At 56.3% G+C, this 16,627-nt stretch overlaps 1 protein-coding gene across 1 annotated transcript; it reads right to left on the bottom strand.

The window, feature by feature from the left end:
* Window positions 1–102: 102 nt before the first annotated feature.
* ITPKA (inositol-trisphosphate 3-kinase A) lies at window positions 103–11,727 on the bottom strand. The gene is made up of 7 exons (XM_019935321.3): window positions 8,109–11,727; window positions 2,154–2,250; window positions 1,858–2,071; window positions 1,513–1,717; window positions 1,172–1,273; window positions 802–873; window positions 103–698 (listed from the first exon to the last, which is right to left on the bottom strand). Exons 1-7 carry the CDS (start codon window positions 8,595–8,597, stop codon window positions 495–497), a joined length of 1,383 nt encoding a protein of 460 aa, XP_019790880.1. The 5' UTR covers window positions 8,598–11,727; the 3' UTR covers window positions 103–494.
* Between the last annotated feature and the right edge of the window lie 4,900 nt (window positions 11,728–16,627).

The following is a 16,627-nucleotide window of genomic DNA, read 5'->3' as shown; positions in this document are numbered from 1 at the left end:
CTCATATCCTCCAGTGATCTGAGTGGATGTGAGGGATGCCAGGGAACTGAGAAAGAAGGGACCAGAGGAGGGAGGGGATGAGGCCTGAGTCAAAGCTGGTGTCTTTGAGTTTTATTGGGAAGGGGAGTCCATTGTAGTGTGGGAGGCCAGACCAATAGATCTAGTACCTGTGAAATAAAGTTCATTATCTGGCTTCTCTGGAGAGGTATGGAGCCCCCTCAGAAGAGCTGGGCTGAGGAAGAAGCCACTCATCCCACTTCTACTCCTCCCTTGCCCGGTAAATTAGTGTCATCAGCTCTGGGAACACTGGGGCTTTTATGGGGGCGAGGCCCTGCGCGTGCAGTGTGTCCTGTAGTGGTCGGCACCTGGCCCTATAGGACCGTATGAACCGCCCCGCACCGCGGGGTTTCAGTCTCTCGCCTGCATGCATGGCGGGGATGCAGGCGCATGTCCTTCTGTCAGACCCTCCGGTCCGTGGGGACAGGGACCCAGCCTCATCTCTCAGCCAGGCTGGCCAGGATGCCAATGAGATTGTCCAGCCCCAGCAAGTAGCCGTCCTCTCGGTTGCCCTCCTCCCAGGGCCGCCGATGGTCCAGGGTCTGGCCGTCGGGGAGGGGCGTGGTCTTGCCGAAGTCGATGAGCCATACGCCGGCGCGGTGGCAGTGATCATGCACGAAGAGGAGCGAGCTGCCGATCACCTGCCGAGTCCCACACCGTCAGGCTACGGCTCTAATCCGGAGAAGCCCTCCACCCTATTCCCTCACAGACCCCAGACCCGGTACCTGAGCCTACCCCTCTTACCTCGTGCTTCCTAAAGAACTCAGAGACCTCCAGTGTGTCCCGGATCTGCTGCAGGCGGTTCAGATACCTCCTCTGGAGAGGGGAGAGTAGGAGAGGAGAACAAATTAACTGAATACCAGCTGAACCTCTGCGGATATGAGGAGCGCCATGATGCATGTTTGGCTTGGCAAATACCGTGGTGAGGAAGGCACAGGCCCCCACGTGGCGCGCAGCCCAAAAGGGAAGGAATGTAAAGCAATTACAACACAATGCGATAAATGCTATGATGGGGGTCACGTAGGGTAGGGTGCTACAAAAATTGACCTGACCTGGGGACACCCCTAGGTATCAGGCTCCCCAGCACCTCAGGGTTCTGGGATCCCGCGCTCACCAGCACTTCGGCATCCCCTTGCACAAACTCCTGGAAGACGCGAATCACCTGCTCCCGGCTTCGCGTGGTCTTGAAGTCTGTGCTGCAGGAGCCGTCGGCTTTCTGTAGGAGGTGGGCAGAAATTGTCAGGGGCCCCGTGCCCGCCCGAGGGGAGAGGATCAGGCCAGAGCAGCGGTACCTCCCGGGACGTTGAATGCCAGGGACAGCGAGGCTGCCGCCAGAGGCTTGCCTCTTCCGGGGACTGTCAGGGTGGGAGGTCAACATGGAGGACAGACACCGCACAGTGGGGCTGGGGCGGGGGAAGGGCCCGGGAGGTGCAAGGCGAAGCGGGCCTGGCTCACCTTAATGCCCTCGATGCGGAAGCCGAGCGTGGTACTAGAGCTGATGCCTTCTCGCCACTGCATGTAGCGCGGCTTAGTGACCGCGCGCTGCGCGTGCTCCTCCTCGGTGGGTGCCCCAGGGTCTATGGCCAGCATCTTCTTGTACATGTCCTTCCGCAGCTTGGGCCGCTCGCGGGCTTTGGTCAGCTCCTCTTCCAGGTAAGTCCTACGGAGGCGCAGAGAGCGGCGGGGCTTGAGCAGGCGCACACCCGGACCCTGTAAAGCACGGCCTTGGGCACGCGTAGAGCGCTCGTTCCCACCCCGGGCCCTTTACAGGTTCCCACCTGCCCGGTAGGGCACGCGTACCTGACGCCCATCTTGCAGTCAAGTACGCAGGGCCCATCGAAGCCGTCGAGCAGGTCCTGCAACTGCAGGTAGCTCTCGCCGTCGCGCTCCACCACACCGTGGAAGGCGGGCACGCAGCCGCGCAGCGCGTCCGCCATGAGCCGTGCCAGGCAGTAGCGCTCGGGCTCTGAGCTACGCTTCAGAATCATCCCGCTGCTGCCCGCCTTGAAACTCCCTGCGGGCAGGCGCTAGTTAGTGCTGCCTAGTCCCTTCCTCCCCGCCTCCACCCACCTCCCCCGTGCCTGCTCCGTGCTCACCCGTGTGCCCTGCCAGCTGCACCCAGGAGTAGCGCTTCTTGAAAGGGCTCATGACGGGCAGATTCACCATGGTCCGGATCTTCTGCCAGTGGCTTTTCTGAAAGCGACACGGTCCCGGTCTGTAAGTTAGCGTCTGCATAAGCCCTCCTTCCTCTGGAACATGGTCTCGCCCAGCCCAACCTTACAATAAGCAACTAGGGCCTGATGAGTCAATCATTCATTCGCTCAGGGAAAGTTTATTGTGAGCCTGTGTGGCGGACCCTGAGACAAGCACATGCAGTTGACAGACATCCAGCTCTTCAGTGTGCTGAAAAGAGCCCTGGGCTCAGTGTCAGAAAGCTCACGTTTGCACCCCAGTTCTGCTGCTCCGAAGCTGCATGGACAGGTTACTAAACTGCTCTGTCAAGGTTTTAGGACTTTTGTGAGCATGAGAATCACATGATGGTCACTCTTGTTTAAAAAAATGCAGATTTTCAGGTCCACCACAGGGAAATTCTGAGCAGTCTGGGGTGGGACCAAAAATTTGCATTTCTACCAATGCCTCCGGATATTCTGCGGCCTGAGAAGCCTCTGAGCTCAGTTTCTTCATCTGTAAAATAGGGAAATAACCGCTCTCGCTGGGTTGTTGTGAGTAGTAAATGAGGCTTGAGTGTGACAGATGCCCCCACCCCCAACCCATTCCTTGGCATGAAGCAGTAGCTGGACAAATCTGGATTATTGTTTCATTTACTTGGGACCATTGGTCCCTCTCATTTAAGGAGAAAGACAAACATGGAAACAAACCATTACATAGGCTCAGGGCAGGGAGGCCAGCCTGGTAGGGCCTGGAGAAAGAGTGGCTTGGGGCTCCCCAAGGCCCTCTTGCTATCCCTGGATGCCATCTCACTCCTAGCCAGTTGACAAGGCCCAGGGCACCCTTAGTCCTGATCTGGACCCAGAAACCTGGGCTTTGAAAATGGGATACAGAGCTGCGGGTCTGTCATCTTAGATGAAATTGGGAGGGAAATGTAGATTTTGGTGTACCTTTTGCCTCTTGACCATTGTGTCTAGCCTTCAGCCAGTCCTGAGAGTATCTCATACTCTGGACCTTTCCTCTTCCCACCCCAAACTCATCAGTCCTGTGTCTACCCACTGAAGTGCAGAGGTTTGTTCATGCAAACATTGTGTCTGCTGCCTCCTCCCAGGGTGCCTGCCTTTTAGAGGAGTTACACATGCGTGCCTCCACAAGCGTGGAACCCAGGAATCCAGCTTCCCTGACCAGAGGGTGTTCTAACAGGGAGAGGGAGAACTGGCATGCTGGCCTACGCAGGGGAGGCTGATGACCATAAAACCCCTTTCCGTGGGGAGGAGATGGAAGTTAGTGACAGAGCACTGGATGGGGAGTCTGGAGTTGGTTCCAGTCCTGGCTCTGTCACTTTCTATCTGAGTGAACCCAAGGGAGAATTTCAGCTGTGTGAGCCTGTTTCCTCTGGACCTAGCTGTTGCCATAACACGAGCCACCATTTACTGACTGCCTACTGCATGCCAGGCACTTCTCATCTCCATCAGACAGCCTTGCTCCTGTTTTCCTACTGAAGTCCCTACATGGCACACTAGGGTGTGATCACTTGTCCAATCCCTAGGGATCTGGGGGTGTAGCCAGAAGCAGCCCACTAGAAGCATGACATCTCTTTCAAAACTCCCTTTTTCACGCTTTAAATACATACAAGGTTTGCATTATGCTGCATAATAAATCCAAGTTTTATTATAAAACTCTCCCACCTCCGAATCCTCAAATAAAATTCCCGGAAGATGTATGTGCTGTGTGTATTGAGTGGCACCATCCTATACCCTCTTCCCCCACACTCAGTTTGAGATTCGTTATGCTGCTGCACATGCACAGCAAGTGCATGAGGTGGTAATTATTGCCATTTTACAGAAGGCAATCAAAGTTCAGAGAGTTAACATCCCCTCCATCCCTGCTCCCAGCCCCCAGTCTCTGCCTTAAGCTCCAGTTCAACCCCCTCCTCATGCTTCAATTGCCCCAGCAGGTTCCAAAATCCATGCTACCACCCAGACTCCCTTTAGGGGTCAAAGGGGACCCTGCAGGAGAAAGAGTTTTGTACAAGATGAAGCAATTTGCAGCCACAAGGTGGTATGTTCTAATCACTGAGGAAACACTGAGATCTGTCTGGGGACCCCTCTCTGTTGGCTGGACACTTCTGCTTCATCCAAAGGGATAGGTTTAATGGTGGGGCTTCGGGCAGCTTTAGGGACTTACTGGCAGAATTTGGGGGACAGTGGGACCAGAATGGACTTCATCAGAGGGTACATCTAGTTCTGTAGCTACCCTAGTAGAAGAAGGAACCAGCCTTGGGTTAGATGAGATGGGAGAACGGCATCATCCTTTCTTCTGGGATCATGTGGGAGCAGTGAGTGAGGCTGGAAGGTGGAAGCTGTGCCTGGTAGAAGAGGATTTAGTCCTGCAGTCCTGGGCTACTGACACTTGATTGATGTGTGATAACACAGCACTGACTTGCTCCCAAGCTGAGGTAACGTGGGGTCATCTCTCCACTCTCCCCACCACAGTTTTGTGAGGATCGTATCAGCCAAGAGCATCAAAGACTAAGGCTGGTTCCAGCCATGTGGGTTACAAAGGGCTTTCACACCCATAATGCCATCTCAGCCCTCTCAGCCACCTCTTGAGGTTGGTTGGTAGTGACAGGATTTAGTTCTTCTGCCAGTAATGCATATGGTCAAACATGGAAGGAGCTGACGCAAGTATCATGGAACTCTGTCGTCTTCCATCTTAGGGAGCTACCTCCCCCAGGGAACATAATGCATATAGAGATGCATGTATCCAAAAAGGTTCTGGGAGAATCATTCTTTGGTGGGTGGGTGGGGATTTGGGCACACGAACAACAGCAGGGAATATATTTTTGAGCAGGTAAGGCTTTTATTGTATGAATATCAGAAAGCAGATTTATTATGTTACAGAGTGAAATCTAGCTGAAAAGAGGGCTAAAACTCCATCCTCTGGCACAGTCTATTCCGCCACAGAAGTCTGGGAAAGCCGCTCACAGCCAAGAGGCTACCCAGACATCTTGGGACAAAAAGCTCGGGAGAGCTGACCATGTGAAAGAGTCTTTGATGAAATCACAGGAGGACCCTCCGATACTTCCTCACTCATGGAGCTGGACAGGGAGCATCTCTGGGCAGGGCTTAGCTGGATACTAGCCTCAGACCCTCCTTTGTCTGAGCTCTATTTGGAAGCCCTGAGGACTCTCCTCCTTCTCATATCACACCAGATATTCAGTGTATCTTCTGCCAGAACGGATCCTTTGCTTGTCTTTGGCATTCATCCCCATCCTTCCTGACTTCTACTGCCTACCTCCAGCCGTCCAGACTCTGGCTAAAGCTCTCTACCACCCAACCCCCTCACCATGTTCCCAATACTCTATCAAATAAGCACTCCTGGTGGCAGGGGTGATGAGAACAATCCGTTTAAATTTATAAGATGATTTGCACTAAGGTATAAGTGACCCATGACTTCACCCTCCCAGGGGCATCTGCTTTTTAAAAAGGAAGGCTGTTAACCTAAATTCTGCTCTATAATTAGTGAGAAGTGAAGTGTGGGAATTCTGGGTCCAGGACAGGATCGAATCCAGGTCTCCTTACCCATCCTGGAGCACTGAGAGAAGAGAACCAAACAAACAAGAGTCAAACACCCTCTCTTCTGCTAGAGCAACATCCCAAAATTGTTTTAATAGGCAGACAAGGCCTAAGAATACAGTCATGCCAGCCACCCTTGGGGATAGAGCCCCAACTCCTCTCCTGGCCTGTATGGTTTTCCCTGCCCATGACTCTTCCCTCTACCGTAGGAAAGGACCCAGCAGGGAGGCAGGCTGCCCAGTCCCAACTACCTTGCGGGGAGCCCAGCTCCAGGCTCTGGGAAGACTGTGCGTAGCTCCTAGGAAGAGAAGTGAAGGATGTACAAGCTGGGCAGAGCCTCCCCTCTCTTCCCATTGTCCACCCAGGCCTGAGTTGTAAGGGGCTGGCGAGCTGGGAGCTGCCGAGCACTGCCTCAGCACCCTTCTCCCAGGTGCATCCTTCACGGTCAGCCAGCCGATGGGCTCTGCTTCCTACCTGGGGAAGCCCTAAAGGCAGCCTGGGCGGGCGCACTGTGGCGCTCCCGGCCTGGCCGCAAGGCAAAGTCCGAGCTGGGCCCTCCACGCAGACGCAGGCGGCCTCTGTCAACAGCCCCCGGCTTATCTGCCGCTGCCCCGGCTGTTTGCCTTCGGGGAGGCCCCGGCGTGCTGGGGGTTGGGAAGGCCTGGGACTCGCCGCCTCGGAGCTGGAAGGGCTCTCAACGGCCATCTGCTCCAGCTCCTGCCGCCCTGGGTGACAGCGAGGCCCAGAGTGGGAGAAGCCAGCCGAAGACGCCCAGGCAGAGCTGCGACTGGTCCCCGGAGTCTTGACCCAGGCTGGCCTGTCTACGTTGTACACAGTCCTGGGCCGCGGGACCTACTCCGCCTTTGGGAGGAAGAGCGAAGCTGGGGGCTTCCCTCCTGGCTCCCTTCCTCCAGCGCCCGCCTCTCAGCTGTCAGAGATTTGAGCGGGGGAGCGGTGGGCCCACAGCTACTGCTCCGGGTTTTTGGAGGTGGGGAGGGAGGAGTCCTCTCACTGCCCCACATCACCGCCTTAGAAACCACTGGGCGGCACCCGCCTCCTTTCAGGCGCCAAGGTTGCACCAAGAATGATCGGGGATCAGGCGTACCCTTACGCCGGGGGAGGAGAGAGGGACTCCCCGCACCCTACACCTGGTGGCGGAGTGTGTTCCTGCTCTATGAGACTTTTCCCTTCTTCCTCTTGTGTCACTTACAAACCACGCCGCCCTCTGGGTAATGTAAGTCTCAGGGGTAACTGAGTCACGGAGCCACAGCAAGTCATTACAGTGACTCCCGCGCCTCGTCCAATCCGAGCACGGGGGGAGCCCAGGTTCAGCAGGCCCCGGCAACCCCGGCGCGCGTCCGCCCTTCTGGGCAGGCCCCGAGCCACCAGAGCCTGCGGGGAGCCCTTCGCCTCTCCCTCCACTACAGGGACACTTGCATAACGTGGATCTAGAGCAACTCCTTCGCGTTGACCGCGGATAGTTATGTGAAGTATTTGGCCTTGGTTAAAACCAGGGGGACAAGACGGTTATCCTGGGCGCGGCACATGCGGGAGGGGCAGGCACCGGGAATGACTTCACCGCACCCTAGCCTGGGTTATCCGAGGGTCAAACCTGGCCCCGGAACATCCAGGCTACCAGAGGCGGAGGTCAGCAGGCTGGTCCCACCCTTTCCGCCTCAGTTTACCTTCTCCCGGGCCAGAATTAGGAGGAGTAAAGCGGAGGAGGGCTGCGTTCCGCCCCCTGCCAGAGCTCCCAGTCCCGCGCCCCTCCCTTCCCTGCGTCCACGCCTGGTGCGGGCGCCGGGAGCAGACGGCGGCGGCTGGCGAGCAGAGCCTGGAGCGCGGCTCCACTCCCACTCAGGAGAGGGAAACCGTGGCAACGGCGGGGGTGGGGCCGCGGCGCGGGAGAGGGGGAGGCAGAGAGGGAGACTCGTTGACCCCACTCTCCGAGAGTTCGTGGGGCAACGCTAAGCCCCTCCGATCCCTCCAACCATCTCTCAGCCAGCAAGTCACGCTCCCCCCCCCCGCCCCCTCCCCGCTCCCCGTGGCGGGTCGCAGACTCCTCCTTACTCTCTTAGACGCCCCAGGGCCCGGGCCGCGACTCGCCTGTGGAACCGGGGTGACCACTGTAAAGGTGAGGGGTCGGCCCGGCGCCTCTCTTTGGCCCCAATGCCCTCCTAAAGAGTGAGACTCGGACCCGCCGGGGAGGGAGCTTAGGGCAGGAGTCGGTCCGCAGAGAGCTCAACGCAGGTCCCCGCACGCAGCCCCCGCGCCCCGCGCTGGCCCCGCCCCCGCGGCCAGTACCTGAACCACGTCCTCGCTCGTTTCCAGCTGCACGTTGCCGCGGCTCCGGCTCTCGCTGTCGCTCAGAAGATCGTCCTCCGAGTCCTCGGGCAGCGACGAGGAGCCAGTGGAGGAGAGCGACGAGGTGGAGAGGCGGCGCGGCTGCTGCAGGTGCGACGAGCCCACGGCCGGGAGCCAGCCACCCTCCGGCTTGGGCGGCCCGGGGCTGGCCGGGGTCACGTCCGGCTCCTCGGCCGTCACAGTCAGCTGCGGGATCACCGGGGCAGGGGGAGCCCGCGGAAGCCCGTTGGGGATCTGTCCCCCCCGCCGCTTGGCCCCGCGGGCCCGGGGCTCCCCTGCGGCGGCGGCGGCGGCGACCGCGGCGCAGCGCGCCTCGAAAAGCAGGCGCAGCTCCCCGACACTCCGGCGCGGGGCCCGCTCCAGCCCGGGGCTGCAGGGCCCCGCGCCTCCCGGTCGCGCCATGCCCGTCGGGCCCCCGGGCAGGGTCATTTCCCAGCAAGAGAGCCGCCGGGGAGCCCACCAGCCCGCGGCGCGGCGGGTACTGGAGCCGCTCGGCGCCCCAGGCTTGAGACTGCCCCGAGGCGGAGCCTGCGCGGCCGCTCGCCGGGGCCCCGCCTCGGCCGCGCCCCCCGCCCACTCCTTTCACTTTCAGAGAAAGCGCGGGCCTCCTTGGGCTCCTGCCCAGAATGGAAGGCTCCCTGTTGCTCCTCCGGGTGGCCGGGAAGCCCAGACCTCCTGGAAACACACAAAACCCGGGCCTGGCCCTCGCGGCCTCTCAGTGCCCACTCTCGAGAAGACCGGAGGGGCTGCTCCGCCCCACGCCGTGCCGCGTCCCCGGGAGATTCCTCCTGGCAACTCCAAGTGTCCCGACCCCGCAGGAGAGGAGCTGGTCCAGCTCTTGCTCTCGCACCCAGTCCCTGGGGCTCCTTTCCGCGTTCCACTCATCCTGGGCTAAGGCTTCCAGGTCTCCGGGGCTTTTCTCCGCCCGGGACCCCTTCGACACAGAGTTCAAGGCCTTCGGCTTCCCAAAGAAGCCTCACCCCAGGGCATGTGCCCAAGTGGGGACTCTGTCCTGGGAACGAGCTGAGGCTTCTCCCCCTCCATACCCCTCCAGCTCCCCACTTCCCGGCTGGCAGAGTAAAAGGTCAGGGGGCAGGACCCGGATCTCTCCAGGTTTTCCTGGCAGAGACCTGGGCAGCATCCCTGGCTGCTGGCTGGCGAGGGCTGAGCCCTTCTTCTTCCTTTCCTTTTGGAGTTCGGGGCTTGGAGTCTGCTGTGGGGCTGTAAGCAAGTCATTTCACTTCCTTTGAACTGCTGATTCTCCTTGGCAGGGTTGTTGTCCACCTCACAGGATTGATGTGAGAATGAAATGAAAGATGTGCTATCTCTGAAACGTTGGAATCATTTTAGTGTGAGTGGTAGAAAGAGCCAGCCTCAGGTTCACCACACCCCAGATGTGATTTTAGGCAGTCTCTTCACCTTTCTAAGTTCCATTTTCTTACTTGTAAACGTAGGAAAACCTCACCTGACCCACAGAGTTGTGGCTGTGAAACTGGGAAGAGGGTGCTAATGGCGGTGAAGGATCTCATACACTGCAACGTTCTCAGCGGCGGCATCATAGTGGCGGATCTTCGGTCACTTCGCATGTTAGCGGTCAGCTGAGCTGCAAAGGCTGCTTTGTGTAGAAGTCAGCATTTCACAGCATTTCCTGTTTTCCCCCAAATGCCATGAGTGAGAATCCCTCATCAGGTGCCCGGTGCCTAGGGGTTATTGGGGGACCTCTGGGGAGACTGCCCTCAGAAGGACAGCCTCTGAGCTGATGAAGGCCAAAAGGAGGAGCTTTCCTTTCGTTATCTCCCTTCAGCCAGAATTCAAGGATGGCCCAGGAGGAGAGAAAAGGAGGGTTCAGAGAGACAGTGGGAGCCTTCAGCAAAGAAGAAAGGAGAAGATCCCTGAGGGGGAATTGATGAAGAAGGTAAAAGTGTGGAAGAAAGAGTGGGAGGGGGAGGAAGGAGGAGAAACTGAAGGAATGAAGGAGTGAGAGAAAGAAGGAAATACAGGAGTCTGAATACTTAAGTCTTCTGTGGAGAACCTGGGAAGACACATGGCTATTTCTCTGGGACACAGAGGTCTGCAGGAACCTGGGTGTTTGGGTGACAGGTGTGTACTCAAGGGCTTGAAGGCCCAGAAACACCCATGTCTCTTGCTCTCACTTCTCTCCCTCCTTCAGAGCTACCCTGCTTAATGGTGGGAGCTGGGAAGGTACTGCCCTCAGAGAGGAGACTGGGGGCAAATCCAGGGTGGAGAGAGTCAGCAAGGACCTGTCAGAACTGGAAAGGTGGGAAGAGAAGCGAGAGGAGGGAACATGTACTCCACACCTGTGTGCCAGTCAATGGATGGGCAATATTGGAGGCATGAGCAGGCTGGGAGCTGGTGTCAATTTGGCCGCCACAAGAAAACTCAGGGCAATTCCTTTTTCTTCTTGTATTAGGCACTTGTCCAAGGCCAGCGACCAAAGAAGAGGTCTTTGCCGCACCTGCCCAGGTGTTCCTCACTGGGAAGGTAAGGGCAAACCTGGGAATTGCATATTGAAACGAGAGTTAATTTCATAGATTTTAGAGTGGAAGTACTTTTAGATGCCTCTATCATCCTCACAGTACAGCAGAAGTAACAAAGGGGTTAAGTGACTCAACCAAGGAGGTTAAGGCACTTGTGCAAGGCCACACAGCTAGTTGGTGGAAAAGCCAGAGTGTATCCTAACTTCTATTCCTGTGCTATGCTCAGTTTCTTAAATTAACAACTTGTAGTTCAGTCCCTAGTTCCTTATCCAGTGAAGGCAGAGTCTGCCTCCACCTACCACAGGTAGAAAGCATAAGGGGGCAGGGTTTACCCCTAAACCCAATATAGCTGTGGGACAAAGTCAAGGGGTTCTCACGTCCTCTTAGGTGAGCCAGGAATGACCTTTCAAATCCTGGAATCCCGTTTTTGTGCCTCAGTTTTCCCAGTCCTTGAAGCTGAGTAGATGGATGTGAGTAGAGGGGGGTGGAAAAATCAGACTGACTACTACCTAGGTGGAGGAATGGCCTCTTGTGTGCTGCAAAAAAATGGAGGTATGAGAGCAAAGAATGTTTCACAGTTGGCTGATCTAGGATGGGCCATGGGAGTCCCTTATCCACAAGGTCAGCTATGTGTCTGAGAAGAGAACTGATCTTTCTTCTTCTTGTGGCCTCTCAGTTCAGGGATCCTCCTGAACCCTAGAGGCCTGCATCCTGGGGTGTCTGAGTTTTCACCTCTCTCCATGTCCTTCAGGACTTATCAGGCATGAGGGCTACATCCCTCCTGGAGGTAACAACCCTGGGGCACAAAAGCTGGAGAAAGGGGCACCTAAAGAATGGGGTGTGTGAGGTGAGGTGCTTCTGATTTTATTCCCTAGCCTGCCTCATTTAGCTTTGTTCCTCCTCTACGCAACCCACAGGGCAGCACCAGTGGCCTCAGGGGCAGGAGCAAGGTCACCACTCACCATCTCTATGCCAGTTTCTGCTTCCCAAGACCCAGAGGCAGGGCCTCTCACCTGTGGGAGAGAGGATGAATGGGCCACCTGTTTTTTGTTGGGTTTTTTTTTTTTTAATATTTATTTATTTATTTATTTAGCCTGTGCCGGGTCTTAGTTGCGGCATGCGAACTCTTAGTTGCGGCATGCAGTATCTAGTTCCCTGACCAGGGATTGAGCCCAGGGATTGAGCATTGGGAACGTGGAGTCTTACCCGCTGGACCACCAGGGAAGTTCCCCACCTGCTGTTTTGAGGAGATTTGAAAGCCTCTCCAGAGAGAGCCTAGCTTCTATGTTTTTGTGTGTGTGTGTGTGTGTGTGTGTGTGTTTGTGTGTGTTGGGGAGGCAGAGGGGCGGCATATGCTCCTTTAGACCAGGTGGTACAGGGTCTCATTCTAGTCAACAACTCCCAGACATGCTCTGTGGTGCTTAGTTTAGTGTCCTCCAAGGGACTTTCTGACCCCAGGATTCCAATATTCTGTGACAATACCTATGACTCATTCATCATTTACAGAGCAAACAAACTTCCACTGAGCAGCTGCTATAAACCAGGCATTGTGCTAAGGTGAAAGGGTTACAGGAATGAGTAGCTCCTTACCAGGAGTGGTGGTACATCATTTTACATTGTCTTCTGATGGAGGGAAGCGAGAAAGGACCCAACAGAAAACAGCTCCCAGGATGATAAATGGCTGTATTTACTGTTTCCAAGGGACTTTCAGTGAGACCTTGGTCTTTCAGCTGCTTCATGCAAACAATTCCCCAACCCTGGTCAGTCTGTTGCCCTTCTCTGCCCAGGGCACAGTAGAGAGAGTGCTGGAGGGCTTCCCAGAGCCAGGGCCCAATGAAAACTTGCAGACGGGGAAGAACTGGAGGTCTCTTTCCTCCTGGAAAGAAAAGTGAACAGGGCTTCCCTGGTGGCGCAGTGGTTGAGAGTGTGCCTGCCGATGCAGGGGATACGGGTTCGTGCCCCGGTCCGGGAAGATCCCACATGCCGTGGAGCAGCTGGGTCCGTGAGCCATGGCCTCTGAACCTGCGTGTCCGGAGCCTGTGCCTCGCAACGTGGGAGGCCGCAGCAGTGAGAGGCCCGCGTACCGCAAAAAAAAAAAAAAAAAAAAAAAAGTGAACAGCTGTCTTCATTTGACAACCCAAGACCCTTTTCCTTGCCTCCGGGTTTCTGCTCCTCCCCACGCAGTCTCTGACCCCATAATTGATAGAATTTGTGGGAATATCTTCTGACAGTTTAGCAGGACTTGGGATCTAATAGTGTTCACTGACCTGCCACCATCTGAATCACTCTCCTCTAAAACGAACAAAATGTGTCACCACGCCTGTGTATGTTCAATAAGAACATTTTCTCTCCTGACACACTTCAGAAACAAGGTTTCCCATCCCTCCCAGGAGCCTGTGTTCCTGTGGTTCTCCCTCCTCCCTCTCTCCAAAACTCAGAACCCGCAGAATCTCTCCCAGTGGCCAAGCGGAGGCAGAGGGGATTGGTAGCGTCTGAGGTCAGGGACGCGGGACGCGGCCCCCAGTGTCGAGGCGATTGCTCTAAGAACGTTCGGGGTGCAGTCGTCCTCCGTCCCCCACGTCCCTACCAGGGCACCTCTGGAATCTTGTAACCGCGGGAGGTGGGCGCATCCCCTAATTCCATTTGTGATCTCCGCCTGCCAGAGTGACCTCCACCCCAGGTGCGCGGAGACCGAGCCCACAAAGCCTCCGGTGGCTGGGTGGAACCAGGAGGCACCGGGAAGCTACGCGCACGCCCCGGGTCCGTGGAGCAGATGCCCACTCCACCTCGGCGTTGGCTGCAGGGGCGCCCCACGCCCCACGCCAGGAGCGCGCCTGCGAGCTGAGGGCCCTACTCCCAACTGTGGGAAGCCGCTAGGACGCGCGCCCGGCAGGGGTCCCCACACCTAGAGCCGCGAGCGCGCGCACGTGCAGGCTGCGGGGTCGGCCCCGCGTGGCACTCGGGCCCGGACTCCAAGGTCGCTGGGACTCCAGTGGGCGAACGGAGGCCGAGGCTGTTGGGTGGTCGGGGCCGGTCGGGTGAGGGGATAGCTCCCATCTGCCACAGCTGCTTTTCTCGCGGTCTCGGGTCGAACCCATAAGACGGACAGTTTGGGCTTCTACTGCAAGCAGCGTCCGCACCGCCGGGTCTCCTTCCCGCTTGCGCTGCGGTCTGGGGACACGATGGAGGGGAGAGGTGGCATCAGAAGCCCCAGAAAGCAGGGGCTTGGGAAGGACGTCGGCTTGCCCCGCCCCCCTTCCCTCCACTACGTTTATTGGGCGTTAACTAAGTGCTAGGCGGAGGAGGACACTAGTAGCTTCCAGGATGGTGGTGGTGGGGAGGCTCACAAATAACAACAGTACAGCGTGGTGGGTGCCGCCCTAGGGGAAGCCTAGGTGCTCCCAAACCCGAGTGGGAAGGGGCAATCAGGGAAGGCTTCCTGGAGGAGGTGGCCTTTGAGCGCTGAAGGGTGAAGAGGAGTTCTCCAGGGAAAAATCGGTGGAGATAGACCAGTGCATTCCAGGAGAGGTGAATGTGTTTATGGCTGAGCAAGATGTGGTCTCCACATGAACTTAGTGAAGCAGGGTCATCAACAGCTAAAAGAGAGAGAGAGAAAAAAAAAGTGATATTCTGAAGACGGTTATCAAGGTAGTCATCATGAAACAGATCAGAACTTGGTTGGACTTCTTTACACTTATTTTCCGGTTTGGTACTGTTTTTAATGTTTTAATTACTCTCCGTGGTGAGACAATCTTTCTGAGCCCGCTGGGGCAGTGGCGAGGTGGAGGCCTTCAGAGCCACTGAGGGCTGGGAGTGGGAGGATGCTGTCAGACTGACCATCAGTAAAGAGGGAGTGTGTTGGGGGCTGGAGAGAATAGCAGCAGTAAGTTTGGACCAAAAGGCAGCTGTCTTTCTCCACTGGACGGTTCTCCAGGCCAGCCCCAGCACCCACTGGAACCTCTGTGTGGAGACTGAGTTTCTTGACCCCCAAGGTGGAGGCTGCCGGGAGTCTCTGGGCCAAGTCATGCCCTCTGTCAGCACTCAGGCTGTTCTCCTGTGACTTCCCACCCCTATTTCACCACACTGGCCCTTGCATCCCAACCCCTGCCACTCTGCCCCAACAGTCTCTCCTGCGAGGCCTAGTGGCCTCTACTCTCACTGACAACAGCATTTATCGAACCGTTATAGAGGAAAGGAACACTTTAACAGGCTCCTGACAGATCTTATAGTAAAGATGGGGAACTTGGGCTCAGAAGAGTTAACCAGCTCAGCCCTAGGTAGTTAAGTGGTGGAGCTGGGATATGAACCCTGCACTGAGTCCGCTTGCCTTGTGGCTTTTAGGTCCTCCCTCCGGTCCAGGGCACAGTCTGGAAGCCCTAGACGTGCCTGTGCTCCACTGGCTAAGCCCCTACTCAGGGCCAAGAAACTCTGGCACTGAGGCTGGCCTGGGGAAACTTATACAGAAGGCAGGCTGCCCCTCTGCCCCCCACCCCACCGCCTTAGTGCTGCTGTTCCCTCCAAGCCTCTGACACTCTCCTCCCCAAGGCAGTTCAGCTGCCCCTTTGGTCAGGGAAGTCACACACAAAAAATCTGAGCTGGAGGTCCATGGCTTCCCCATTCCTGGACACCACTACCCAGGACACCCAAGAAAAGTCACCTCCTTCGCTCCCTCAACTCCAGAAAAAGTCGATGGACCCTGCACCCCTCTCACCTTTGCATCCCTCCACCTGAGGCAGTCACAGCAAGTGGCTGCCTCACAGCAGGGAACCCTGGGAGATAACTGGACTAGGCTGTCCTCTGCTCAGAATCTGCTCTCTAGGCTCCCAGGGAGCCCACTGCTTCCAAAAAATCAGGCAGCTGGGGACTTCCCTGGTGGTGCAGTGGTTAAGAATCTGCCTGCCAATGCAGGGGACATGGGTTCAACCCCTTGTCCGGGAAGATCCCACATGCTGCGGAGCAGCTAAGCCCGTGCGCCACAACTACTGAGCCTGCGCTCTAGAGCCCATGAGCCACAACCATTGAAGCCCTCACGCCTAGAGCCCGTGCTCTGCGACAAGAGAAGGCACCGCAATGAGAAGCCCACGCACAGCAATGAAGACCCAACGCAGCCAAAAATAAATAAATAAATAAGTAAAATAAATAAATAAACAAAAATCAGGTGGCTGGAGTGATAGAGAGCTTAAGAAAACCTCATGAGATGCAGTTGCTGGGTGAGCCCCAGGGACCCACCTCTCCCAACACCAAAGGCAGGCTTGGACTGGCCTTGTACCATTGTGATTGTCACCTCCACCTTCCCATCTCTAAAGGAGAGTTGATCCAGGATCTTGCTTCCTAGCTAACACATGGTCAGAAAGGTTTGAGACACAGCCTCATGCAGTGTTGGTGGTGAGCCTTACAGATCTCCCCAGCTTGGGCCGTGAGGGAAGGGTATCAGTATTTCCTCCATAGGCACACTCACAGCCCCTGGGCTCCCCCTTCACACTCGTGACAGGCTGAAAAGAGGTTAACAAAGGAATTGTGGCTTAGCCAACTGAAAGCTGGAAGGACCAGACTTTCCCCAGTGTTAGGCAGTGTATCTGGGGCCCACCTAGTTCTGTTAAAGCTTGGTGATATATCTTCCAAAGTAGGAAGTAAACCAGGCCAGTTGGAGGTTGCCTTGGCTCTAGACAACTACTGTCTCAGAGAGGCTTCTGGGGAACCAGGTGGCTGAAGACGACAACAGCCACTTTCACTTCGGAGGTGCAGGGCTAAGGGTAGGGGAAGGAGAGAAACCAAGTGAAAGAGAGACTCTCTTGGACTTTTAAAGCATGACTTTGAGAGTTGCCACTCAGGATGCAGTCCTTGGACTAAATCTGATTCCCTTGTTAAAACAGGGCATAAAGTTTATTTACAAGTATCTGTACAGTTTGAGTGACAGGTCAGGACTTCACAGAAACAGAAAACAAAAGCATTCTTTTTGAA

The sequence above is a fragment of the Tursiops truncatus genome, chromosome 2 (genome assembly GCF_011762595.2).
Source record: "Tursiops truncatus isolate mTurTru1 chromosome 2, mTurTru1.mat.Y, whole genome shotgun sequence".
In the NCBI taxonomy this organism is placed as follows: Eukaryota; Metazoa; Chordata; class Mammalia; order Artiodactyla; family Delphinidae; genus Tursiops; species Tursiops truncatus.
Note: the sequence above shows the minus strand (reverse complement) of the source record. Positions and strands in the feature narration are given on the sequence as shown.

Bases quoted from the DNA above. Each gene is read 5' to 3' on its own strand.
- ITPKA (XM_019935321.3), bottom strand. From the start codon at position 8,597: ATGACCCTGCCCGGGGGCCCGACGGGCATGGCGCGACCGGGAGGCGCG. The intron at 2,072-2,153 runs GTGAGCACGGAG...GCCTGCCCGCAG, and splicing joins GCAGCTGGCAGGGCACACGG to GGAGTTTCAAGGCGGGCAGC. The intron at 699-801 runs GTAAGAGGGGTA...GGGACTCGGCAG, and splicing joins AGTTCTTTAGGAAGCACGAG to GTGATCGGCAGCTCGCTCCT.